General features: G+C 43.3%; 3 protein-coding genes across 4 annotated transcripts in view; 2 read left to right on the forward strand and 1 right to left on the reverse strand.

The window, feature by feature from the left end:
- LOC110531623 (large neutral amino acids transporter small subunit 2) overlaps nucleotides 1–3948 on the forward strand; it is a 43809-nt gene extending 39861 nt beyond the window's left edge. Inside the window, exons 8-11 of the mRNA XM_036987455.1 lie at nucleotides 827–923; nucleotides 1105–1254; nucleotides 1463–1640; nucleotides 2211–3948. Of these exons, the coding sequence (XP_036843350.1) occupies nucleotides 827–923; nucleotides 1105–1254; nucleotides 1463–1640; nucleotides 2211–2374 (589 nt within the window). The 3' untranslated portion in view covers nucleotides 2375–3948. The remainder of the gene's footprint in view (nucleotides 1–826; nucleotides 924–1104; nucleotides 1255–1462; nucleotides 1641–2210) is intronic.
- Nucleotides 3949–9738: 5790 nt separating this feature from the next.
- On the reverse strand, nucleotides 9739–11189 carry LOC110531626 (NEDD8). The gene is made up of 4 exons (XM_021614927.2): nucleotides 10992–11189; nucleotides 10693–10740; nucleotides 10501–10583; nucleotides 9739–10251 (listed from the first exon to the last, which is right to left on the reverse strand). The coding sequence occupies exons 1-4, from the start codon at nucleotides 11007–11009 to the stop codon at nucleotides 10131–10133; spliced, it is 270 nt and encodes an 89-aa protein (XP_021470602.1). The 5' UTR covers nucleotides 11010–11189; the 3' UTR covers nucleotides 9739–10130.
- Nucleotides 11190–11391: 202 nt separating this feature from the next.
- On the forward strand, nucleotides 11392–22059 carry LOC110531624 (GMP reductase 2). 2 transcript variants are annotated; one of them, XM_036987456.1, is made up of 10 exons: nucleotides 11392–11545; nucleotides 13378–13517; nucleotides 14165–14284; nucleotides 14507–14590; nucleotides 14706–14879; nucleotides 15116–15197; nucleotides 15333–15439; nucleotides 18545–18587; nucleotides 19675–19834; nucleotides 20476–22059. In XM_036987456.1, the coding sequence occupies exons 2-10, from the start codon at nucleotides 13431–13433 to the stop codon at nucleotides 20663–20665; spliced, it is 1047 nt and encodes a 348-aa protein (XP_036843351.1). In that variant the 5' UTR covers nucleotides 11392–11545; nucleotides 13378–13430; the 3' UTR covers nucleotides 20666–22059. The 2 variants fall into 2 exon arrangements, with proteins under 2 accessions (XP_036843351.1, XP_036843352.1); XM_036987457.1 differs by lacking the exon at nucleotides 11392–11545 and adding an exon at nucleotides 11627–11823.
- The last annotated feature ends 4785 nt before the right edge of the window (nucleotides 22060–26844 follow it).

Consider the following 26844-nt stretch of genomic DNA (forward strand, 5'->3'; position numbering starts at 1 on the left):
CAGGGTTTATCTACTGATCTCTCCTTTAACAAGCAGGGTTTATCTGCTGATCTCTCCTTTAACAACCAGGGTTTATCTACTGATCTCTCCTTTAACAAGCAGGGTTTATCTGCGCATCTCTCCTTTAACAACCAGGGTTTATCTGCTGATCTCTAGTTTAACAACCAGGGTTTATCTGCTGATCTCTCCTTTAACAACCAGGGTTTATCTGGTGATCTCCCCTTTAACAACCAGGGTTTATCTACTGATCTCTCCTTTAACAACCAGGGTTTATCTGCTGATCTCTTCTTTAACAACCAGGGTTTATCTACTGATCTCTCCTTTAACAACCAGGGTTTATCTACTGATCTCTCCTTTAACAACCAGGGTTTATCTGCTGATCTCTCCTTTAACAACCAGGGTTTATCTACTGATCTCTCCTTTAACAACCAGGGTTTATCTACTGATCTCTCCTTTAACAACCAGGGTTTATCTACTGATCTCTTCTTTGACAACCAGGGTTTATCTGCTGATCTCTCATTTAACAACCAGGGTTTATCTACAGATCTCTCCTTTAACAACCAGGGTTTATCTACTGATCTCTCCTTTAACAACCAGGGTTTATCTGCTGATCTCTCCTTTAACAAGCAGGGTTTATCTGCTGATCTCTCCTTTAACAACCAGGGTTTATCTACTGATCTCTTCTTTAACAACCAGGGTTTATCTACTGATCTCTTCTTTGACAACCAGGGTTTATCTGCTGATCTCTCCTTTAACAAGTTTGTGTTGCAGATTAAATTGGTGTTCATTCTGATTATCTCTCTCTCTCTCTCTTTCTCTCTAACAGGTTGTTCTTTGCTGGAGCCAGAGAGGGCCACCTCCCCAGTCTTCTGGCTATGATCCATGTGAAGCGCTGCACCCCCATCCCTGCTCTGCTCTTCACTGTGAGTACCAACTCCGTCCTTCTCTATCTCAGACTGTTTACCAATTTCCCTGTCCACGCCACAAATATAAAGTTCAATAGATGTTAAACTGACGTCTGTGCCCAGTGAGAAGCTTCTAGCAAGCAATCTGATACCCTCTAACCTCTCTCTCTCTCTATCCGTCTCTCCCTCCCTGCCCCAGTGTCTGTCCACCCTGCTGATGCTGTGCACCAGTGACATGTACACCCTCATCAACTACGTGGGCTTTATCAACTACCTCTTCTACGGGGTCACTGTTGCCGGGCAGATTGTGCTGCGCATCAAGCAACCCGACATGCACCGACCAATCAGGGTGAGTTTCCTAGGAGACCCATTCCTGACATTGGGTTCTATTAAGTTCTACAGAGGCTAGACTTTCTCCCACGATTTTATTTGACCTTTTTGTTATGTTCTCAGTGTTTAGTCAATCTGACTCTAGGTATTCGAGGGCCTAGTATATGCATTCTTATTGTGGTTTGCACAATGACTGACTCCACCATCTGTCTCTCTCCCTCCTACAGATCAGTCTGGCATGGCCTGTGATCTATCTGTTGTTCTGGGCCTTCCTGCTCATCTTCTCCCTGTACTCTGAGCCCGTGGTGTGTGGCCTCGGTATGGCTATCATGTTGACTGGAGTACCTGTCTACTTCCTGGGTGTCTACTGGGACAACAAGCCCGCGTGCTTCAACACCTTCGTTGGTACGGCAGTCTCGTTCTAATTCCTTCAACTTGATTAATTTATTTAACCTTTATTTTAGCAGGCAAGTCCGTTAAGAATAACTTCGTATTGACAAGGATGGCCTGGAACTTCCTTAAAGGTAGACTCGGCAATATGACGGAGTTTCAGAAAGTAAACATTATAGTGGGTCAAGTTCCACAACAACTAAGAGCGTTGAAGTGCGAGGCTCAACTTCTCCGCCGTTTTGGTGCCCTGGCTACCACTCTGTGTACAGCGTGAAGCTGTGTGCGACTGTGTGAGAGCGAAGTCTTGCATCTCGCTCATCTCAATATCTGCGGTGCTGCTCGTGGCGACGTTCAACTTTCAAAAGCATTGTTATTATTATTATTCAAATGACTGGCTTTCTAGTCACGTGACATTATGAATGTTGATTCACAAGATATCACTACTAACACGGATTCTTCTTCTGACTCGTGGCTCTTTTCCCTTATGACTCTTTACACTGTATTAACTTCCTTGGCTTCTCTCTGTATCTACTGGGCGTTGTACTCTAGACTGGTATCCTAACCTCTCCCCTTCTCTCTCTCCAGCCAAGATGACCTACCTGGGCCAGAAGTTCTGTGTGGTGGTGTATCCAGGGGAGACGAAGGGAGGCGAGGAGGCAGGGAGCGGGGAGGAGTGCGAGCAGCTGAAGGAGTCGCGGGCTCCTCTCTCGCAGGAGGACGGCGAGACACAAAAGTCTGCAGACTGCTGAACACACACCTTGACTAACCCCCCAACACCCAACGCCTCACCATACACACACAGACACACACAAACTCAGAGAAACACACTCTCGTTGAGGTAGTCAAAGTTTCAGGTATATCACTATGGCAGAGGGGAGTTAACACCCACACACTCACAGACTTGGAAACATTCAGTGACACACACTGTTATTTTAATGTGTTCAGAAGTCTGATTGTAGCTTTGTTTCAATCACGAATGCTGTGCCAAATAGAGAAACGGAGGAGATGGAGGTGGGAGGGGGTGGGAGGAGGTGGGAAGGAGGAGGAGATAAACGTTTAGTGGAGAGGGGAGATTATAGAACTATATCTGGTCATTACATGTTAGTGTGCCTCCTTTCGATGCTGCTTACTGTAGAAGACATATCCAACCTGACATCCTCACAGATACACACCTCTTTTCATCCCCTCGTTTTTTTTATTTACCCACTTGACAATAATAAGGATTCCTCTTTTTCTTCCCCTTCCTCTTCTTTTTCATCTTCCTCCTCTTCCTCCACACACTCCCTGCACACTTCATGAGTGAGAGAGTGGCGGTCATTTTAAAGTACTCGTAGTGTACTGTGGCAGATTCATCATCAATATTGCTTGTGTCCGTTTGCATTTCTTTTTTGACACCTTTTGAATTTGCCTTGTCTTACTGAAAACACACCAAAGCTGGATTTTTTGATCGTCAAAAACATCAAATTAATATCAATTCATTTCATGTTCTATGTCAAATACACTAAATACTGTCTGTGTTTTTTAATTTTAACAACTGTGATTCCAAAATGTATTTTATATCTGTGATAATTGTTTATATCATGTGTCATTGTTATTATTTTAGTTTTATTATGTTAGTTTTAGCGTGTGTTTTTTTTCTATTCAACATCATGCAACAGCGGAGGTATACATTTAAGAGCCTATGGGTAATCTGGTTCAGTGCCTGTCAGATCCTTGCCTGGTGCAAAAATCAACTCTTTTATCGCTCTAATTCTGATATATTCTGTACTTAGGTATTGGTCTATTTTTGTTATCATTGATGTTGACAGATTATTTTATTCTGATATTTTTAAAGAGCTAAGAAAACATTTAATGGAAAAGAATGGAGTGGCCATTTTGAATATTCCACTTTCACTCAGTGACTTCATTTTACTGGACACCTGAGAAAGATTTCATTAAAGACAGACAATCAACTCTACAGATGGACCGGACCGCCTGCTCCATGAAAGACTAGCAGTACAGACAGACTACAGTGCTAAACCTTTACAGATACTAACAAACAGAGAAGTCTTGAAAAAATATAAGGGTAGGCTAGCAGACTCTGAAGAGCATTTTGAGTAGGGTTCTCCGCAATATTGACCAGACATGCACAAACTCACATGCACACAAACACACGTGAACCTCCGCGGAGAGAATTGACACAAGTTTAATCATGTGTAGCTAAGCGTACTGTAATGTTGTGAATGAGGCCAACCAGTAGTGTTCCTGTGTTTTAATGTCAATGTCTATCATGAGGTTAATTCAGTATTTTTGTAAATTAAAACAGATCTATAAATCCACTCTATAAACGTTTGATAGTGCTTTATTTAGGGGTGTTTTAATAAATATAATTAATCCTAATATAAAAACAATCATTGGCATAATTTACATTTTAGCAGGTGCTCTTATCCAGAGCAATTAGAGTGAGCTCAAAGGCACATCCACAGATTGTTCACGTAGTCGGCTCAGGGATTCGAACCAGCAACCTTTCGGTTACAGACCCAACGGTCTTAATTGCTAGGCTATCGGCCCGCCCTATAGTGGAACACATGGTACATGAAATACATGTACAGTTACATGTGGTGTTAAAGCCTTCAGGGATTTAAATTTGCACCCCTGTATTAACCAGAAATGATATGTTTATTGTCAGGGAACTGCAATGTATACATAGATGGTTGTGTGGCCCAGTATACCCACTATGTCCTTGCTATTGGCCCTTTGGAACAGACACACACACTCCTCTTCTTCTACAGTTTGTATGACCATTTTGAGGCATTCTCAGGACATTCTGACTGCTTTTTCTCCATGCAGCCAATGAACATATAAGACTATATAAGGGCTCGATTCAATCCGTATTGCGGAAGTTCAGCACTGTAGCGAAATGTCAATGAAAAGGCACTGTTCCCCGCGTTCGCAGAGACTGCGTTCACGGTAAACACTGCGTATGTCGGCTCAATCGGAAATTACCTTTAAACTTAAATCACGGATTGAATTGAGCCCTTGGTAGGTTTCTCTAGAGGGGTGGCTTCCTGGGAATCAACCAACTTATCTTAAGACCTCTGTCAAGGGCAGTGAAGATGTCATTCCTCTACACGTCTTAATCATTCATACACACAGACACAAATAATCCCACTAAAATCACATTAAATGACCATTGGACATAACGTTAATGATCACACAGACACAAATAATCCCACTAAAATCACATTAAATGACCATTGGTCATAACGTTAATGATCACACAGACACAAATAATCCCACTAAAATCACATTAAATGACCATTGGTCATAACGTTAATGATCACACAAGAATAATGTCATGGATGCAGTTGCAAACACGGATTTGGGTCTTAGACACACATACTGTCCAGTATATGACAGGTCAGTGAAGGTAATATGTACAGATACAGGTTTCTGATAAGTCAACCAGTTTGTATAGGGACATGTTGCTCTCTGCAGTGCTAACACAAGTCAAAGGTCATGGTATGGATTGTAGTCTGTGTTGTCCATGGGAAGATTTAAGGATCACACGATTCAGAGGTGGAAGGTCGAGTTCCAAGGTCGACTACGTTGTGGATGTTGCCTTCCCATCAACCGATGGTTGTGTGTTAAGTCATCAAATGGTCCTTGGGGCATCAGATTGCTATGTGATACAGTGGGGAGAACAAGTATTTGATAACTTGCAAAATCTGCAGTGTTTCCTACTTACAAAGCATGTAGAAGTCTGTAATTCTTATCATAGGTACACTTCAACTGTGAGAGACGGAATCTAAGACAAAAATCACATTGTATGATTTTTAAGTAATTAGTTTGCATTTTATTGCATGACATAAGTATTTGATACATCAGAAAAGCAGAACTAAATATTTGGTACAGAAACCTTTGTTTGCGATTACAGAGATCATATCATACGTTTCCTGTAGTTCTTGATCAGGTTTGCACACACTGCAGCAGGGATTTTGGCCCACTCCTCCATACAGACCTTCTCCAGATCCTTCAGGTTTTGGGGCTGTCGCTGGGCAGTACGGACTTTCAGCTCCCTCCAAAGATTTTCTATTGGGTTCAGGTCTGGAGACTGGATAGGCCACTCCAGGACCTTGAGATGCTTCTTACGGAGCCACTCCTTAGTTGCCCTGGCTGTGTGTTTCGGGTCGTTGTCATGCTGGAAGACCCAGCCACGACCCATCTTCAATGCTCTTACTGAGGGAAGGAGGTTGTTGGCCAAGATCTTGCGATACATGGCCCCATCCATCCTCCCCTCAATATGGTGCAGTCGTCCTGTCCCCTTTGCAGAAAAGCATCCCCAAAGAATGATGTTTCCACCTCCATGCTTCACGGTTTGGGTGGTGTTCTTGGGGTTGTACTCATCCTTCTTCCTCCAAACACGGCGAGGGGAGTTTAGACCAAAAAGCTCTATTTTTGTCTCATCAGACCACATGACCTTCTCCCATTCCTCCTCTGGATCATCCAGATGGTCATTGGCAAACTTCAGACGGGACTGGACATGCGCTGGCTTGAGCAGGGGGACCTTGCGTGCGTTGCAGGATTTTAATCCATGACGGCGTAGTGTGTTACTAATGGTTTTCTTTGAGACTGTGATCCTAGCTCTCTTCAGGTCATTGACCAGGTCCTGCCGTGTAGTTCTGGGCTGATCCCTCACCTTCCTCGTGATCATTGATGCCCCACGAGGTGAGATCTTGCATGGAGCCCCAGACCGAGGCTGATTGACCGTCATCTTGAACTTCTTCCATTTTCAAAAAAATGCGCCAATAGTTGTTGCCTTCTCACCAAGCTGCTTGCCTATTGTCCTGTAGCCCATCCCACCCTTGTGCAGGTCTACAATTGTATCCCTGATGTCCACTCTGGTCTTGGTCATTGTGGAGAGTTTGGAGTCTGTTTGATTGAGTGTGTGGACAGGTGTCTTTTATACAGGTAACGAGTTCAAACAGATGCACTTCTTAAACTTCTTAAAGAAAAACTAACAGGTCTGTGAGAGCTGGAATGCTTACTGGTTGGTAGGTGATCAAATACTTATGTCATGCAATAAAATGCAAATGAATTACTTGAAAATCATACGTGATTTTCTGGATTTTTGTTTTAGATTCCGTCTCTCACAGTTGAAGTGTACCTATGATAAAAATTACAGACCTCTACATGCTTTGTAAGTAGGAAAACCTGCAAAATCGGCAGCGTATCAAATACTTGTTCTCCCTACTGTATGTTAAACACCTATGCAGACGTTGTGAGATCTGGCATGTAGTCAGCCTGGATTTAGGCCTATACTGTAGCTCTGAAAGGTCTACCATGTAGTCAGCCTGGATCTTAGGCCTATACTGTAGCTCTGAAAGGTCTACCATGTAGTCAGCCTGGATTTAGGCCTATACTGTAGCTCTGAAAGGTCTACCATGTAGTCAGCCTGGATCTTAGGCCTATACTGTAGCTCTGAAAGGTCTACCATATAGTCAGCCTGGATCTTAGGCCTAAACTGTAGCTCTGAAAGGTCTACCATGTAGTCAGCCTGGATCTTAGGCCTATACTGTAGCTCTGAAAGGTCTACCATGTCTTTGAAAGTTGCGTGACAGAGATGTGTTTTGTGCCTGTATATCACTAGATGTCACATGACCTACTGTATGGAAAGTCAACACAGAAAAAAAAGTGATGTTTTATTTATTTAAAGTGGGAGTGTTATCCTCTTTATGGACATACTGTAACCGTGCTTCGTTATCTCATTACCATCTCAGTTACCTCAGCTGCATTATGGCTTTACTATTACAACAGGATGACGCTTACACACATGGTTGACCGCTTTCTACTGTAGGCATTCATGGTAACCCAATGTTAAACCCAATCTGTAGCTTGTGTATTAATACCGAGGAATAACAGGCATAGCACTTAAATATGGTATCCCCATTTTGCTATTTCCTTCAGTTGAATAATCATCTTTTAAACACTTATGCGATAATAATGATAATGAGAAATCATTATAACATTGTAATAACATAGTAACATTGTGATAACATCGTTTCAGAGATAATGGTAATCTCAGAGTTCTGCTTGGTCACGCAATCTGATTTTAGATAAGATGTAGGCACTTTTATCCAACATTTTTACGTTTACATTTTGAAAGTTGAGACTAAACGGTTCTATCTGCATTCATCAACATTTAGTTATTGACATTTAGTCTTGTTCAGTTCAATGGTCTCTACCTATATAGTACTCTAAATACCCCAAATCATGTTGTTAAGTTCAAAAGAATACAAGATAAATATAGCTGACACCATTCAAACCAATGTGTGTTCGGAACATTAACGCCAATTATCTCACAATCATCTTTTTACAGATGGAACCATATTATACATACACAATCATCTTTTTACAGATGGAACCATATTATACATACACAATCATCTTTTTACAGATGGAACCATATTATACATACACAATCATCTTTTTACAGATGGAACCATATTATACATACACAATCATTGCAGAAATGTCCATTTTAGAAGACGGTCTTATACAGAACGACTTACAGGAGCAATTAGGGTTAAGTGCCTTGCTCAAGGGCACATCGGCAGATTCTTTACCCAATCTGCCAGGGGATTTGAACCAGCAAACTAACGTGTTACCTGTAATCCACCCTGATAATTATTGTCATAACGAACAATGGATGGCTAAAGCACATAGACTACAGACAGAACTAGACTACTCAATCACTGCCTTTTCTAAACTGTTAAGCCAAGCAGGCAGCCTCTGCCGAGTCCTTGCCTGCCTTTACCTGGACCAGAGAGAGGCCTGCCGGCCTTTAATGTTGGTTCAGGAATACACAGCAGTAGCCTTGCTGTGTGTTACATTGCAACATAGAAATAAAATAGGTAGATTATGTACTTTATCAATATATACTGTATAATGCACAACACACCTCAGTAATTCATTGGCCACATCTGAACATTGCGTTCACCAACAGGAACAATGGTGAGCGTGCAGCATTCAGTCTGGTAAGGTTTAACCAGGCTATGTCTTTGAAATAGATCAGGGGTGGGCAAACGTTTTGGCTCGAGGGCCACATCGGGATTTTGAAATTCAATGGAGGACTGCATTTTTTGGGGGACCAGTTGTTCGTTAAAATCAATTTGCGGGGGCCTCCCGAGTGGTGCATTAGTCTAAGGCACTGCATCTCAGTGCTTGAAGCATCACTACAGACCCGGGTTTGATCCCAGGCCGCGTCACAGCTGACTGGGAGACCCCTGAGGCGGTGCACAATTGGCCCAGCATCGTGAGGGTTTGGCTCTCAACCTTCGCCTCTCCTGAGTCCGTAAGGGAGTTGCAGCGATGGGACAAGACAGTAATTACCAATTGGATACCACGAAATTGGGGAGAAAAATAGGGTAAGAATTTTTTTTTCATGATAAATTAAATAAAAATGTGTCTTGTGGGCCTGATTGAAGTGCCCGGCGGGACGGATTTGACCCCCCCTTGCCAGAGATAACGATAGAGGCCTCTTGTGGACAAAAGTATTAACATGGGCAGTGCCATTGAGGGCTTCTACCAATTTAATGTAGTCAACCGGGTGGGACTTCCAACTTCATTGGCTTATCCCTCCTGGTGACCCTGTTGGAGTCATGTGGTTGGCCAAATCGACCGTTAAGCCCTATGCTGTTCTGGATATCTGAGAGGATTGGTGCAACTTCCACCTAGCCTATCACAGTGGAAGCGTGAGCTATTACAATATTTCTTACACCTGTCAAATCTCCACGAGTGCATAGGGCGTAGGGGTCGATTTGGGATTAGGCCTTTGACTGTAGGTGTCAGTCCCACCACCTACCTTATTGTACGAGTGACGCAAAAAAAAAAATATTGACCACGTGAGCAGACCGAGAAACTCCGAGCCCTACTTAGACATACTTCAAAGAGAACTGTTTAACTTTCTACCAACCTCCTGTCTTTTATGGATTATTTTTGTGAGTTCCAGCATGAATGTACTTAGCTACAGTAACAAGAGATTATTATACTGGGGTAAAATAAATGTTGTTGACTGGTGTGGTGTTTGAATCCCATAACATTAAACACATCATTAATGACAATGCAACATCCATCGCGGATAACTGATGTTTTAATGACAAACTAAACCATTACATGAATCTATCTCTACAGAATAATACTTTCTCACACTTTCACGCATTGTAAACGTAACATCTGCATCAGTTTGATGCTCTCAAACGAGGAAGGGACAAGAGAGAGTGCTGACATGGCGATCCTCCCAACACAAAAGGACAACAACTCGTTACAGTTGTAATATGTCTCAGAGAAGGTCTACATTGGCCGGTTCCAAGGGGATAAAGCTGAAGTTGCCCACAATCACTGATCCAAGGTCCGTTTTGCATTTGTCGCCCATAACGATTACGGTTTGGATTTGAGGAGGGTTAAGCTGATCCTAGATCTGTGCCTAAGGGCAACGTCTAACCGGGGCTAAGGCAAGCGTGGTGGTTACAAGGCGAGCAGAAGGCTCGTGGGACAGTGGAGGACCTCCCCTCCTCTCAGTGCCAGGACCAGATGTAGTACAGAACCTCCCTGGATCTTGTAGTCTGCCGCTGTCTTTTCATCGTTCCTGGGGGAAAGACACAGCGGGAAAAGGGAGATATTAGGAAGAATGGGACAATATCATTTTCATGTCTGTTGTTATCTGACCACTGACTAAAGTATGTCTGTAGAGGTGTAGTATACCTAAGGCAAATGGGCTGCCTCCCACATTAACAATGTTCCAGTGCTGTTGCCCTAGGACTGGGATTTCCGAAACATATAAGCTTTTTTAAATTTTCCTCATGATTAATTCCAAGATATTGCCTCTGTGGCTTACATCTGTTTCCCGCTGTAGATCAACCTCTGCTGTTGAGGAGGGATCCCCTCTTTCTCCTCCACTCGCTCCTTAATCCGCTCCACCTGAAAGAGACAAACAGAATACACACAATGAATACATAATATCAGTGCATGGTGTACACACACAAACACACACATCAGGAACAAAGGGAATACTGGAAAAAGTACATACCTTGTCTGTGGGCTCTATGTCAATCTCAATTTCCTTCCCTGTGAGGGTCTGAGAGAAAGACATTTAGAAAATACTTAATCATGTTCAGGATGATCTATTATTTGACCACTCATAACCAGCATAAGACAGTTACTTATGATCTATGTAGCCATGTAAAATGTCAGGTTATTCGATTCTTATTTTATGGACCCATGTAGGTAGCTAGCTTGCTACTGATTGTATGCACTGAGCAGCTGAATTAAAAGCAAAAACTAGCTAATTTGCTAGTGGCTGAATATCCGTGTCTGACGTTCTCTTACCTTGACTTTAATCAACATTTTGACTTATTTTGTTTTCTAAACACATTAATGATATTATAACTGATATGGTATCTGTGTAATAGCTGCTAAATTTGGTTTCCAGTTCACAACATAAGCAAATTTCTACACCAATTTTCGGTTGCGAAAATGTTCTGTGTTTCTCAAAGATAGGTCCCACTATTCACGTTGCTCACAATAATAGGTTCCGCTATGTGCGTTGGTACTTCGATGAGATGTTTTCTCCATCAAATTTTTTTATTAGATAAAATATGTTTATTTACATATTTTAGTGTTCGAGAAATCTCTATAGGTAGCCCCATTACTAGTGGTAAAAAACGACAATATAGTAGACTCTACGACGAAGGAGTGACGTAAAGTCTTTATTTGTAGTCTTTTCTCAACCCCCACTGTACAGAAAAGGCACAGATACCCGAATTATAGAACTCCAAGAATAGCTTTACAGTAAAGACCCGCCCTCTTAAACATTCCTGCCTCGCATTTGTGACGGAAGCTTTCTGCTGAAATAAGAAATATTCATCATACATTTCATAAAGGTAAGTAGTTTGTTCCTCATTTCGTAGAGAAGAAATATGATTGATATACCTACATCTAACCGTACGTACAGATCTAGGGTCTTTAACCTCTTTTGACGGTTTTAATGAAATATTTGCCAACCTTGCATTTTGACTGGACCATGGAGGCAGTGACAGCATGATAGCCCATATTGACTAGATCTTTCGAGTAGCTAGTTTATTAGGCCTTATATGAGCAGCTTTAGCTAAATGATCTGTAATTCATGTATTACTATTACATTATTACCGATTTGGATATTGTAAGTATCTTAAGTGTATCTTAGTTATGCAATATTTAAAAGGGGGTATTTTTCCTCGCACTACTGTCGCGACAGTAAACAGGCCCACAAGGAACCCTCATGGAACTTTGAACAGTCCCCGTCTACTACCATTTTTATGAGTGAACAGACCCACATGGAACCTTGCTTACTCTAATGTTTTCTTGGCCTATTTGTAAGGCGCTCATTGTTCACTATCTCTAGCGTCTATCACATGATCGCCCTCGTGTGTGTGTGTGTGTGTAACGGATGTGAAACGGCTAGCTTAGTTAGCGGTGCGCACTAAATAGCGTTTCAATTGGTGACGTCACTTGCTCTGAGACCTTGAAGTAGTAGTTCCCCTTGCTCTCAGTTATAAAGAATTCGTATCACTTTACAAGGTCCCTGTAACACCTAAAGATTTTGCAATTGTTTTAGATGCCATTCCCTCAGGTGTTGCTATGTTATTCAGGAACATGTCAAGACCTGACCCTCAGAACCTACCTTCTGTTGACCCTGTTGACTCATCAGTAGGAAAGATTTGTTTCTCTTTTGGTCCATTCAACAACAGAGCGATACGAACCTTGTTTCAGCAGGATGTTGTATACCTTATGTCATGCCTTATTGGAATGGATTTATTGATAATATCTGTTGGAAAAAAGTTTGGATGTTGCCACACACATACCTACTTGTTAACAAAATTAAGGAAGTTTCCTTTAAAATTATTCATAAATATTATCCTGCCAACCACTATATGAAGAAGTTTAAGGAAAACATCAACTCAAATTGCTCCTTTTGTAATGACCACCCAGAAACAGTTGTGCATCTTTTTTGGCATTGTGTTCATGTAAGAAAACTCTGGCAAGACATCAGTAGGTTTATAATTGAACACATTTATGAAGATTTTACACTATTGTGGAGAGATGTACTGTTTGGATTCTTTACATACAATAGAAATAAGCGGAATCATTTTTATGTAATTAATTTCATTATTCTTTTGGCTAAATTTCATATACACAAATGTAAATTTACAAACAGAAAACCACATTTTCGTACCCTACAAAAATAAATGGAACTGTATTTTAAGACGGTTAAATGCTCTACTAACAAAAAAGCTGTTAGAATTGTAAGTATATGCATGTCCCTTAAGGTCCTTGTGTAATGTAATGTGATATTGTACCCCCTAGCTCGATTGTCTATTGTTTGTAATCTATGTATGCTTGTGTTCCCTCATGTGATTTATGTATTGATTTGAAATTAATAAAAAAAAATTAAAAAAAAAAAAAAATACAAAAAATAGTTCCCCTTGCTCTGCAAGGGCCGCAGCTTTTGTGGAGCGATGGGTAACGATGCTTCGTGGGTGACTGTTGTTGATGTGTGCAGAGGTTCCCTGGTTCGTGCCCGGGTATGGGCGAGGGGACGGTCTAAAGTTTTTCTGTTACGTGTGTGTGTGTGTGTTTGATTGTTTGTTTTTGTGTGTGGGTTAAAGTGAATCAGCCTGTTCTGTGCTATTGCGCACGTTCTATACTGTTGTTCGTTTTGTCGACCCCATTGCAGAACGATCAGAAGAATATATAACGTGTTCCTACCACCAATAACCAGAAGTAGAAATGCCTCGCATTGAGAATGACATCAAGTTGGACTTCAAGGATGTGCTCCTCCGTCCGAAACGTAGCACACTCAAGTCCCGTAGTGAGGTGCATAACTCCTTCCTTTTTCCAGTAATGTACTAATTTGTCTACAGTATTGTTCTATTCTATTCAATGACCAGTTTGTACCAGTAGTGTCATTTTCCAAACACAGTATATCACTCTTCAATGTTGGTGCCTTTTTCTCTACCTTCCACCTGTCTGTCTGTGTCTCTATCTGTCTGTCTCCCTGTCTGTCTGTCTCTATCTGTCTATCTCTCTCTGTCTCTGTCTGTCTCTCTCTCTGTCTGTCTATTTCTGTCCGTCTCTCTGTCTCTATCTGTCTGTCTCTCTCTGTCTCTTGTCTGTCTCTCTGTCTCTATCTGTCTTTCTCTCTGTGTCTGTCTCTATCTGTCTGTCTCTCTCTCTCTCTGTCTCTCTCTCTATATCTGTCTTTCTCTCTCTGTCTGTCTCTCTCTCTCTCTGTCTCTCTCTATCTGTCTTTCTCCGTCTGTCTGTCTGTCTCTCTCTATCTGTCTGTCTCTCTCTGTCTCTCTCTCTATATCTGTCTTTCTCTCTCTGTCTGTCTCTCTCTCTCTCTGTCTCTCTCTATCTGTCTTTCTCCGTCTGTCTGTCTGTCTCTCTCTGTCTGTCTCTCTCTATCTGTCTGTCTCTCTGTTTGTCTCTGTCTAAGTCTGTTTTTCCTTCTCCCCCAGGTGGACCTGATGAGAAGTTACACCTTCAGGAACTCCAAGGGAAGCTACAGAGGGATCCCCATAGTTGCAGCCAACATGGACACCGTCGGCACCTTCGAGATGGCCCTGGCGTTATCCAAGGTACATATAGTGTTATAAACGGCAACAAGCAAAAACAACAAAATAGCTTAAATCAGAATTCACCATCCTCACTCGTACTTTCTAATACTAAACAACTCAAATATCCCCTTCTGGCTCACAGAGAAAGTGGAGCCCAAATCTATGTTTATTAGATGTCTCTGTTCCCATAGATGTTATGCACTTAAAGGTGTTTAACAAACACATTTCTCTTTCTCCCCCCAGTTCACTCTCTTCACTGCCATTCACAAACACTATTCAGTAGATGACTGGAAGGAGTTTGCAACAAAGAATCAAGAATGTGTACAGGTACATTAAAGCAATGCTGTCTGGGATATAATTTACATAGTACCCTATAAGACAAGAAACTTACTTTGCCAAACTTTTCATGATGTGTTTATCTGGCTCTCGTTCTCCCTCTCAGAGTGTGGCAGTCAGCACAGGGACAGGTGAAGGGGACTTTGACAGACTGGGTGAGATCCTAGCCGCTGTGCCTCAGCTGCAGTACATCTGTGTGGATGTGGCCAATGGCTACTCAGAGCACTTTGTCCACTTTGTCAAAGACGTGCGTCAGAAGTACCCGACACACACCATCATGGTCAGTGACTCCTCTATGCTCTCTTTATAGTGTGCAAACTTGTGATTATGAGCATGTGATTATGCCTGCAGTATTTATACAGTTTATACATTTCAAATCACTATTCCTGAGGGCTCTTGTCAAAGTAGTGCACTCAGGGTGTCAATTGAGCCCATATAAGACTCTAGTCAAAAGTAGTGCATTATACTAGTGCACCATCTAAGACACTGAAAGTGACTGTGTTGTCTTTGCCACAGGCAGGGAATGTGGTTACCGGGGAGATGGTGGAGGAGCTGATCCTCGCCGGCGCTGACATCATCAAAGTGGGCATCGGACCAGGTGATAGTTTTCACCCGGGTGACTCTGGCACATTGCGGTTTTGCTGGATCGTCATTCCTCATACCTCTTCTGCAATTGATTGAACTGGGGTCTTAGTGTGGTCATACTCATAACCTCCTAACTGTCTGTGTGTAGGGTCTGTGTGCACCACCCGTAAGAAGACCGGGGTGGGCTATCCCCAGCTGAGCGCTGTGATCGAGTGTGCAGACGCAGCCCACGGCCTGGGAGGACACATCATCTCTGTAAGCCTCCATTGTTATTATACATGTATTGTTATTTTATACATAGTGATGCACCGATATGACATTTTGGTCTGAAATCCAATATTTTCCTTGCCAAAAAACCCGATAGCGTTATTTTCAATTTTAGCAGCCTTTTAAGCGTTCTAGTACAGTTAAATAGTTAACACACACACATGGATGCAGCGGTCTAAGGCACTGCATCTCAGTGCAAAAGGTGTCACTACAGTCCCTGGTTTGAATCCAGGCTGTATCACATCCGGGCGTGATTGGGAGTCCCGTAGGGCAGCGCACAATTGGCCCAGCGTTGTCCGGGTTTGGCCGGGGTAGGCCGTCATTGTAAATAATAATTTGTTCTTAACTGACTTGCCTAGTTAAATAAAGGTTACACACCACACCACACTGACCAAAAAGTTATTTTGTTGGCATTTATGAATGTCCCCATTACCAGGAAAACATCATCAAAACCTATTTCTTTCACTTACTTGCTGTGCTGATTTGTTGTTCATTTGTTCAGTCGTTTCATTCTCAACCAGGATTTCATCAAACATGTCAACCAGTGAAGTTTCAGCTCTGTCTGTCCGTGGCCTCTTCCTCGGGGGGGCACTGTCACTGTGTCCGTTTCCATCTTGTCCAGCTGTGTATGTAACATTTCACATAAACCCTGTTTCTTGTCTGCCTTGAAGTAGCGGTCCTTGTACCTAGCATGGAGCATGGTGGTGACACAGTAAAGAGGCTCAGAGAGAAGGCCACTGAATCACTTGTTCACAGCCTCCAGTACTTTTGTAAGTTTTAACCCCACGGTCTGTCTGCAGTTATGTTGAGCGTTTCAATGCCATGACAGAGGGTATCACGTCTGTTGCAGACGCTGTTGATGAGCTTATTTCTTGAGTTAGTGGTTCGAATGGCGCTAGGAGTGTGTTCATGTTCTCAAATGCCATTCAAATGGCGGCAGCAGTATGAGAACCAACACATTTTTGAGCATGCAATACGGCTTTCCTCAGTACCAAATCCTCGTCGACCCAATGTGCTGTCAGACTCAACATTCTCATGGGGCTGACATCGCTGGTCCAAATGTCAGTCGTGACGCCAATAGCAAGTAGCATAATGAATTCCATTATCTTGGCGTTAATAAATTTTGCCTTTGAGTTGTCTCACTGAAATGTTCTTACTCTTTCAAATGACTGCTCGACTTGAACTTGTTTAGTTGTTAGAAGTGTGCACTCAGTATTTTTCTGCTTTTGTTCTGTGTAGCACTGTATTTTTCGTGGCGTCATTACATCATCTACCTACATTATATTAGGTATGCACATCATCTACCTTCGTTTATATAGGTATGCACATCATCTACCTACATTATATTAGGTATGCACATCATCTACCTACATTATATTAGGTATGCACATCATCTACCTTCGTTTATATAGGTATGCACATCATCTACCTACATTATATTAGGCATGCACATCATCTACCTACATTATATTAGGTATGCACATCATCTACCTACATTATATTAGGTATACACGTCATCTACCTACATTATATTAGGTATACACGTCATCTACCTACATTATATTAGGTATGCACATCATCTACCTACATTATATTAGGTATACACGTCATCTACCTACATTATATTAGGTATGCACATCATCTACCTACATTATATTAGGTATACACGTCATCTACCTACATTATATTAGGTATACACGTCATCTACCTACATTATATTAGGTATGCACGTCATCTACCTACATTATATTAGGTATACACGTCATCTACCTACATTATATTAGGTATGCACATCATCTACCTACATTATATTAGGTATGCACGTCATCTACCTACATTATATTAGGTATGCACGTCATCTACCTACGTTATATTAGGTATGCACATCATCTACCTACATTATATTAGGTATGCACGTCAGCTTTGACATTGGTTTTGCACATCAGCGTTAAACTAGACATCGGGCCGATGCCGATAGCTAATATTGTCCGATTCCAATATGTTCACCAACATATTGTGCATCCCTAGTTACACTTACATCCTTTTGGCTCAACAGTCTTTGGCTATCTTTGGCTCAACCGTCTCTGGCTGTCTTTGGCTCAACAGTCTTATGCTGTCTTTGGCTCAACAGTCTCTGGCTGTCTTTGGCTCAACAGTCTTTGGCTCAACAGTCTTTGGCTGTCTTTGGCTCAACAGTCTCTGGCTGTCTTTGGCTCAATAGTCTCTGGCTGTCTTTGGCTCAACAGTCTTTGGCTCAACAGTCTTTTGCTGTCTTTGGCTCAACAGTCTCTGGCTGTCTTTGGCTCAACAGTCTCTGGCTGTCTTTGGCTCAACAGTCTTTGGCTCAACAGTCTTTTGCTGTCTTTGGCTCAAACGTCTTTGGCTGTCTTTGGCTCAACAGTCTTTGGCTCAACAGTCTCTGGCTCAACAGTCTTTGGCTGTCTTTGGCTCAACAGTCTCTGGCTCAACAGTCTTTGGCTGTCTCTGGCTCAACAGTCTTTGGCTATCTTTGGCTCAAAAGTCTTTGGCTCAAAGGTCTTTTGCTGTCTTTGGCTCAACAGTCTTTGGCTGTCTTTGGCTCAACAGTCTTTGGCTGTCTTTGGCTCAACAGTATTTTGCTGTCTTTGGCTCAACAGTCTTTGGCTGTCTTTGGCTCAACAGTCTTTGGCTCAACAGTCTTTTGCTGTCTTTGGCTCAACAGTCTCTGGCTGTCTTTGGCTCAACAGTCTTTGGCTGTCTTTGGCTCAAAAGTATTTAGCTGTCTTTGGCTCAAAAGTCTTTGCTATCTTTGGCTCAAAAGTCTTTGGCTGTCTTTGGCTCAACAGTCTCTGGCTGCCTTTGGCTCAACAGTCTCTGGCTGTCTTTGGATCAACAGTCTTTTGCTGTCTTTGGCTCAAAAGTATTTTGCTGTCTTTGGCTCAGAAGTCTTTGGCTGTCTTTGGCTCAACAGTCTCTGGCTGTCTTTGGATCAACAGTCTTTGGCTGTCTTTGGCTCAACACCGTGATATACATACCAAGATGGTTGAATAGATAAAGACTTCACCTGAAGACCCATAGTATCTTATTCTTCCCTCTTCTTTCTCTCTCATAAAGGATGGTGGGTGCACTTGCCCAGGTGACGTCTCCAAGGCTTTTGGTGAGTTTTATAGCAGTAGAATGTAACATTTCAACTCACAGAGCATACAGTGCTTACTTGAATCAGACTACAGAGACTCTACAGCCAGTGTTGTAGTACTCAGGTCCAGGACTCGGACTCAAGTACTACAACACATTTTCAGGGCTAGTGACTGGACTTGGACTCAACCACTGGTGACTCGGACTTGGGCTCAACCACTGGTGACTCAGACTTGGACTCAACCACTGGTGACTCAGACTTGGACTCAACCACTGGTGACTCGGACTTGGGCTCAACCACTGGTGACTCGGACTTGGGCTCAACCACTGGTGACTCGGACTTGGACTCAACCACTGGTGACTCAGACTTGGACTCAACCACTGGTGACTCAGACTTGGACTCAACCACTGGTGACTCGGACTTGGACTCAACCATTTATGACTCAGACTTGGCTTCTAGTGCCTTGTATTTGCACTTTGGGCTGGATAAGCTACTATGATAAGTAGAATATTAGCAGCACTGGGTGCACAGAGCAGCAAGGGTTCCGTTCTCTAACAGTGGGAAGGAAGCGCCACACACAACCTACATCAGCTGGTGAGCTGCGGGGGAGCAAGCGATGAGTGTGGGCAGACAAGCAGGCAGGCTCTGCTAGACATCGCATCAGCGACTCTCTTACTTCTCCATAAGCGCCAGTCACTAGCCTACTATTTAGCTTTGCCTGGTTATGAAACACTAACTGCTTTACGAAATGTTAAACAATGATAGTATTGAGTTTAATAGTAAAACAACAGTCTAGCTCTTTGTCTCTTTCTCTCCTTGAATATAGAAAAGTGCATTTGTTGTCTCACGCTAACCTCACACTTTCCCCCCTGCAGCCCATAGCCAGGTTCTGACAACCCTGCTATCAATAATGAGTCATTAGGATGTCACCGGGGCGTTTTAAAATGGTCGCCTAAAGTTGTCAGGATGTTGTGTCATGGTCCCGTGGAGGTTTTGTCTAGTTCCCAGGATTGTCCGACCCCAGCTGGGTTCTTAGGACGTCGTGTGATGGTCCCAAGGGAATGTGTCTGACTGGGTTTTCTCAGCTGTGGTTGTGTGTGACTGACAGGCGCGGGGGCGGACTTTGTGATGCTGGGTGGAATGCTGGCCGGCCACTCAGAGAGCGGGGGCGAGGTCATCGAGAAGAACGGGAAGAAGTACAAGCTGTTCTACGGCATGAGCTCCGACACGGCCATGAAGAGACACGCCGGGGGCGTGGCCGAGTACAGGTCAGAGATGTTACTGAGATGTTACTCAATATTGGACTATACATTGTGCCTTCCTGTATTTTACTTATGCTAAAGTGTTTGTTCTATTCTACTGAGACATTTACTTTATGTTTGTTTTCTTATCTTTTCTTATTTCTTATTGTTGTATTGGTAAGAAGGACCCTGCAAGTAAGCATTTGGTTAGATGGTGTATACCATGTGTATCCTGTACACACAGTACCAGTCAAAAGTTTTACAACACCTACTCATTCCAGGGTTTTTCTTTATTTTTACTATTTTCTACCTTGTAGAATAATATTGAAGACATTAAAAACTATGAAATAACACATGGAATCATGTAGTAACCAAACAAGTGTTAAACAAATCACAATATATTTTTGATTCTTCAAAGTAGCCACCCTTTGCCTAGATGACAGCTTTGCACACTCTTGGCATTCTCTAATAAAAAGAATATTAGTCAAACTTGAAGCATCAATACTAGTCTATATACCACGTACGTACTCATGGAACTAAAAGTAGCTACGCAAAATTGCGTTGGGTAGAAGAAATATGTAGACGTGTGCATCCCCACAATTCCTAACTCGTCGTATACATACATTAGGCTTAAGAGTTCACTAAAACGTTCCCTCTTCTTCTCCCAGGGCATCTGAGGGGAAGACGGTGGAGGTGGTCTACAAGGGTCCCGTGGACGTAACCATACGCGACGTCCTGGGTGGGGTCCGCTCCACCTGCACCTACGTGGGTGCAGGGAAGCTCAAGGAGCTCAGCCGCAGGACCACCTTCATCAGGGTCACCCAGCAGCTCAACACCGTCTTTGGGAACGATAACTAGGCGAGGTCCAGGCTGGTTCCTGGGCGTAACAGGGTCGGGGGGGGGTTTGTTTGCTGCCTGCCCCTGTCACATGGATGCTATTACACATACTGCACACACACACACACACACACACACACACACACACACACACACACAAAGAAACATACACACACAGAAACAGACAATATTGTAACCATTGATAGTAAGAATCTGTCATTTGAGAAACGTAAACCTTGGATAAGTGTTCGGTTGCCAAATCAAAACCTTTTTAGGTGACACTATCAAAACAATCCCTTATCTAAGATGTTTATCTAAGGTTTGATATTTTAGACATATTTGGCTTTTTTCCCTGTAAATTACCAGAAATGGACATTTCTTTGATAATAAGTGAGCCGAGGATTGTTGTGTTACTTCGGGGTGTATTTTTTTGTGTCATCTTGCTCAATCATTCCCATTCAGCTCTGCAGGCCTTGAGTGCAGGCTTCCTCTCTCTGTCCATTATTATCTACCAAGTCCTAGAATCTCTCTCTCTTTCTCTCTCTCTACGTCCCCTCTTTCTCCTAACACTTCTATGCACGTCACCGCCATGCTATATGAAAGCCATATGCAAAACAATGGATGTAGAGTATTTCACTTTATGAAGTATTTACTATATCAAGAGTACAGGTAAAGTTTATTCCAAAAACATAGATTTTATTATTTTAGATATATTCAATAGATGAAAATATTCCTTGTAATTACCAATATTGAAGATTTTTATGTTAAGATATTTCTGGTTATTTAACTTAATCCTTTTCAAACTCACTTAAATAAATATATATTGACCTTGAATGATTTGCAAAAGTGTTAGATGATATCGTATTCCAGTCTTTTTCCCCCATAGGTTGTTCTCATGGGGACCAAATATTAAAGCGACGAGGGAAAAGATATAGAGTGAATCTACTGACAAACTGTTTCATGTACTGTACAGCTACAGTATAAACTCAAGTCAGTCAAATTACACCCAGTATGTTGAGGGGAAACTGGTGGAATACAGAATGTGTTCAAAGTATGTTCTTAAAGTAGGCTAAAGTAGGCTGAGGGAGACAGGACAGCTTTGAGTGTTACCTTGACCTACATGTTGAGTTCCCCAATTTCTCAATATTTTATATAGTCAGAGACTAAAATGTCCATGCAATCAACATTTCACATGATTGTACTGTTACTTTGAAAATGTTGTTTCTGTCTATGCATTATTCTGTACTTGTAACTGACTAGTTTTCCATATGGCGGTATATTTACTTAACTTCACTGTGTTTTGGAAGATAATTCCATTTGATATGTATCTGGTTTTAGTCAAACGTGTTATGCAGGTTTTATGCCACTTTTCTTCAGTCTTCTCACTTCTGACCAATAAAGAGCATTCCTTATGATTTGTGTCGTTTATTTGTTCATTTTAACATTGAATCTCAACATGACAATTAAAGATCCACACATTTATACAATATACAGTACATATATCAATTGCACTACCAGCTTATGTCATGAATCCCAATGTATTTAGATTTTGTAAGCTAGACATTTTTTTTATATAACTGGACAGAAACATCAGCATTAACATTCAGTCAACTGACTATTTACATGAAAGTTCTTGGAACAGTGGGACAACATTATGATAGTTAGGTAACTTGACCAGCAGGGGGAGACAAAGTCCTGCCTTGCATGTTAAACCCAAATCCAGCCACTGTGAGTCCAAATCACAGCACAACAGCATTGGAATATGCACATAATGTGGGGATGCCCGAATGTGAAAACTTTGTGGTCACAAGTTGCCATCTCTGTAACGAACATAGTTGGGCCACCATCCCATGTCTCCCGAATATCTTATTACGAAAAAATAATTCTTCACTGACTATCATAGTACACCAGAAACCAGTGTGATTGTCTGGACTGACTGCAGCAAAAATAATGTTAGTTACCAGATGGAAGCCTCCACATAAGCTCTGAATAACTCAACGTCTACTACATTTCCTTGACATCTTTTCACTAGAACTTTCCACAGCCCGTGTGAACAGCGCCAAGGAAATTGCAGGTGATGTAATGTAATAATGTGTAAATTCATATGTATTTTGAATATCTGTATTGAATATATATATTGATGTATGCAACCTGACTTAATGAATGTGTGCCAAATGTAAAAACATAAGATGAGTGATACTTAGGCATAAAAAAAAACACGTGTATGTCCACAACACGAGCCGGGAGGAGAGGCTCATGTTGATATATGTCCACAATTAGATGTGTCCACAATTATTTTTTAACACTAGCCAGGATTCAAACCAAAAATGGTTCTTCGAAGGGTTCTTTTTTCTAAGACTGTAGACATTACACCAGCTCACAGAACACCCCCATATACGACGTACCGATAACCCTCTTACATGTGAACATGGGACCCTGTAAGACTGTGCCTGCTGGGTCTTGGGTTGATCATGGACCGCTCCACATGGGCACCCCCACTGCTGCTCTGGCTGAATGTTCGCTCCATAGAGACCGTACCCTCCACTGCTGCTCTGGCTGAATGTTCGCTCCATAGAGAACGTACCCCCCACTGCTGCTCTGGCTGAATGTTCGCTCCATAGAGACCGTACCCCCTACTGCTGCTCTGGCTGAATGTTCGCTCCATAGAGACCGTACCCCCCACTGCTGCTCTGGCTGAATGTTCGCTCCATAGAGACCGTACCCCCTACTGCTGCTCTGGCTGAATGTTCTCTCCATAGAGACCGTACCCCCTACTGCTGCTCTGGCTGAATGTTCGCTCCATAGAGACCGTACCCCCTACTGCTGCTCTGGCTGAATGTTCGCTCCATAGAGACCGTACCCCCCACTGCTGCTCTGGCTGAATGTTCGCTCCATAGAGACCGTACCCCCCACTGCTGCTCTGGCTGAATGTTCGCTCCATAGAGACCGTACCCCCTACTGCTGCTCTGGCTGAATGTTCGCTCCATAGAGACCGTACCCCCCACTGCTGCTCTGGCTGAATGTTCGCTCCATAGAGACCGTACCCCCCACTGCTGCTCTGGCTGAATGTTCGCTCCATAGAGACCGTACCCCCCACTGCTGCTCTGGCTGAATGTTCGCTCCATAGAGACCGTACCCCCTACTGCTGCTCTGGCTGAATGTTCGCTCCATAGAGAACGTACCCCCCACTGCTGCTCTGGCTGAATGTTCGCTCCATAGAGACTGCACCCCCCACTGCTGCTCTGGCTGAATGTTCGCTCCATAGAGACTGCACCCCCCACTGCTGCTCTGGCTGAATGTTCGCTCCATAGAGACTGCACCCCCCACTGCTGCTCTGGCTGAATGTTCGCTTCATAGAGACTGTACCCTCCACTGCTGCTCTGGCTGAATGTTCGCTCCATAGAGACTGCACCCCCCACTGCTGCTCTGGCTGAATGTTCGCTCCATAGAGACCGTACCCCCCACTGCTGCTCTGGCTGAATGTTCGCTCCATAGAGACCGTACCCTCCACTGCTGCTCTGGCTGAATGTTCGCTCCATAGAGACCGTACCCTCCACTGCTGCTCTGGCTGAATGTTCGCTCCATAGAGACCGTACCCCCTGCTGCTGCTCTGGCTGAATGTTCGCTCCATAGAGACCGCACCCCCCACTGCTGCTCTGGCTGAATGTTCGCTCCATAGAGACCGTACCCCCTACTGCTGCTCTGGCTGAATGTTCGCTCCATAGAGACCGTACCCCCCACTGCTGCTCTGGCTGAATGTTCGCTCCATAGAGACCGTACCCCCTACTGCTGCTCTGGCTGAATGTTCGCTCCATAGAGACCGTACCCCCCACTGCTGCTCTGGCTGAATGTTCGCTCCATGGAGACCGTACCCCCTACTGCTGCTCTGGCTGAATGTTCGCTCCATAGAGACCGCACCCCCCACTGCTGCTCTGGCTGAATGTTCGCTCCATAGAGACCGTACCCCCTACTGCTGCTCTGGCTGAATGTTCGCTCCATAGAGACCGTACCCCCCACTGCTGCTCTGGCTGAATGTTCGCTCCATAGAGACCGTACCCCCTACTGCTGCTCTGGCTGAATGTTCGCTCCATAGAGACCGTACCCCCCACTGCTGCTCTGGCTGAATGTTCGCTCCATGGAGACCGTACCCCCTACTGCTGCTCTGGCTGAATGTTCGCTCCATAGAGACCGTACCCCCCACTGCTGCTCTGGCTGAATGTTCGCTCCATAGAGACCGTACCCCCTACTGCTGCTCTGGCTGAATGTTCGCTCCATAGAGACCGTACCCCCTACTGCTGCTCTGGCTGAATGTTCGCTCCATAGAGACCGTACCCCCCACTGCTGCTCTGGCTGAATGTTCGCTCCATAGAGACCGTACCCCCCACTGCTGCTCTGGCTGAATGTTCGCTCCATAGAGACCGCACCCCCCACTGCTGCTCTGGCTGAATGTTCGCTCCATAGAGACCGTACCCTCCACTGCTGCTCTGGTTGACTGTACTCTCTATACTGTCTGGCACTGACTGGGCTACTTCCTGTTCCCAGGGTGACAAAGGGAGACTGGTCACCCTGATGATGCTGGATCTCCATTCTGTGCAGTTCCGTCCTCTGGTGATATCTGCCCCTGCTGTAGAAGGACAGGGATGGTGGGTTGGAGGTTTTGTCCCAGAATACTTCTAATTCTATGGGACGGGGTATTGTTTCAGGTTGAGCTGCAGTTTTCCGAGGAAGATAGATACACCTAGAATAAACTTGTGCCTGTGGAGTTTTATCTGTATAGGTCATCCCATCACTACGCCTAATACTCTCATAGTACAGGAGCTTTCCTCCGCTCTGCTGTACCTCCTGGACCAGCTTGTCCCAGTCGGCCCCGGGCTCCAGACCCTTCCTCAGATCCACAGTATGGCCCTTCTCCACAGCCAGGTGCACCCCTGCGTACCACAGGAGGAAGCGGAAGGAGTCCCCCGCTGACAGGGCAGCCTACATGGTTCTCTTGAAGGTCTTGATGGACTTTATGCGAGCTGAGACGGAATTCTGTCACTGGTCAGGGTGATGTCACGCAGGGTGGACACTCCCTCGATGAGCTGGACACTGTAGCTAGCCAACCTCTCCCTCCATGCAATCAGTATTTCACATTATTGTACTTTACTGGGTATTCAGTTACTTTGTGAGAATGTTGGCTCTGTTGGTGCATTTTTATGTTAAGGTGTGTAACTGACTAGTTTTCACTACGGTGGTATATTTACTTTACTTCAGAGTGCTTTCTAAGATTATTCCCTTTTATATGTTTTGCTTTAAGTAAAAAGTGTTATGTCTTTCTAAACATTATTTTTGGTTGTGTCAGTCATGTCAGTTCTGACCAATAAAGAGCACATGATTTGTGTTTTAGAGTTGGTTTATTTTTCCCTTTTAACATTAAATATCAACAGGACAATTAAAGATCCACACATTTATACAAAATACATTACAGATATTAATTGTACTGTTTGTTAAAATGTTAAGATTTTTTAAAACCTTTATTTCACTAGGCAAGTCAGTTAGGAACAAATTCTTATTTACAATTACAGCCTAGGAACAGTAGGTTAACTGGTCTAGGAACAGTAGGTTAACTGCCTTGTTCAGGGGCAGAACGACATATTTCTACCTTGTCAACTATGGGACTCAATCCACCAACCTTTCAGGTTACTGGCCCAACGCTCTAAACACTAGGCTACCTGCCACCAAATGTACTTCTCAGACCTGTCTGGAAATGACCCAGTTGAAAATATCTGAACAGAAACATCAGCATTTACAATCAATCAACTGAATATTTACATGATTTATTGTACAATAATGAGGTCAGAAAAATGTGATTAAGGGACATGAAAGGTGGAAGTTCTTGGAACATTGGGACAGCGTTGTGATAAGTGGCTGACTTGAGTTACAGGGGGAGACAAAGTCCTGCCTTGCATGTAAACTCAAATCCAACCAGTGAGTCCAACACACATAAGAATCCTACTGTACCAACAACAACAACACACTAGTGGAGATCCAAACTGAACTCAATGCATAGCCTACATTACACAAGCTGACAAAACACCTCTATATACGGCATACCGATAACCCTCTCACACTTGCACTCAGAAGCCTGGTAAGTGATGGATTTTACACAAGCTGAGACAGAACTCTGGATGCTTGTCAGGGTGATGTCTCGCAGGGCGGAC

Source organism: Oncorhynchus mykiss, chromosome 9 (genome assembly GCF_013265735.2).
Source record: "Oncorhynchus mykiss isolate Arlee chromosome 9, USDA_OmykA_1.1, whole genome shotgun sequence".
Classification (NCBI taxonomy): domain Eukaryota; kingdom Metazoa; phylum Chordata; class Actinopteri; order Salmoniformes; family Salmonidae; genus Oncorhynchus; species Oncorhynchus mykiss.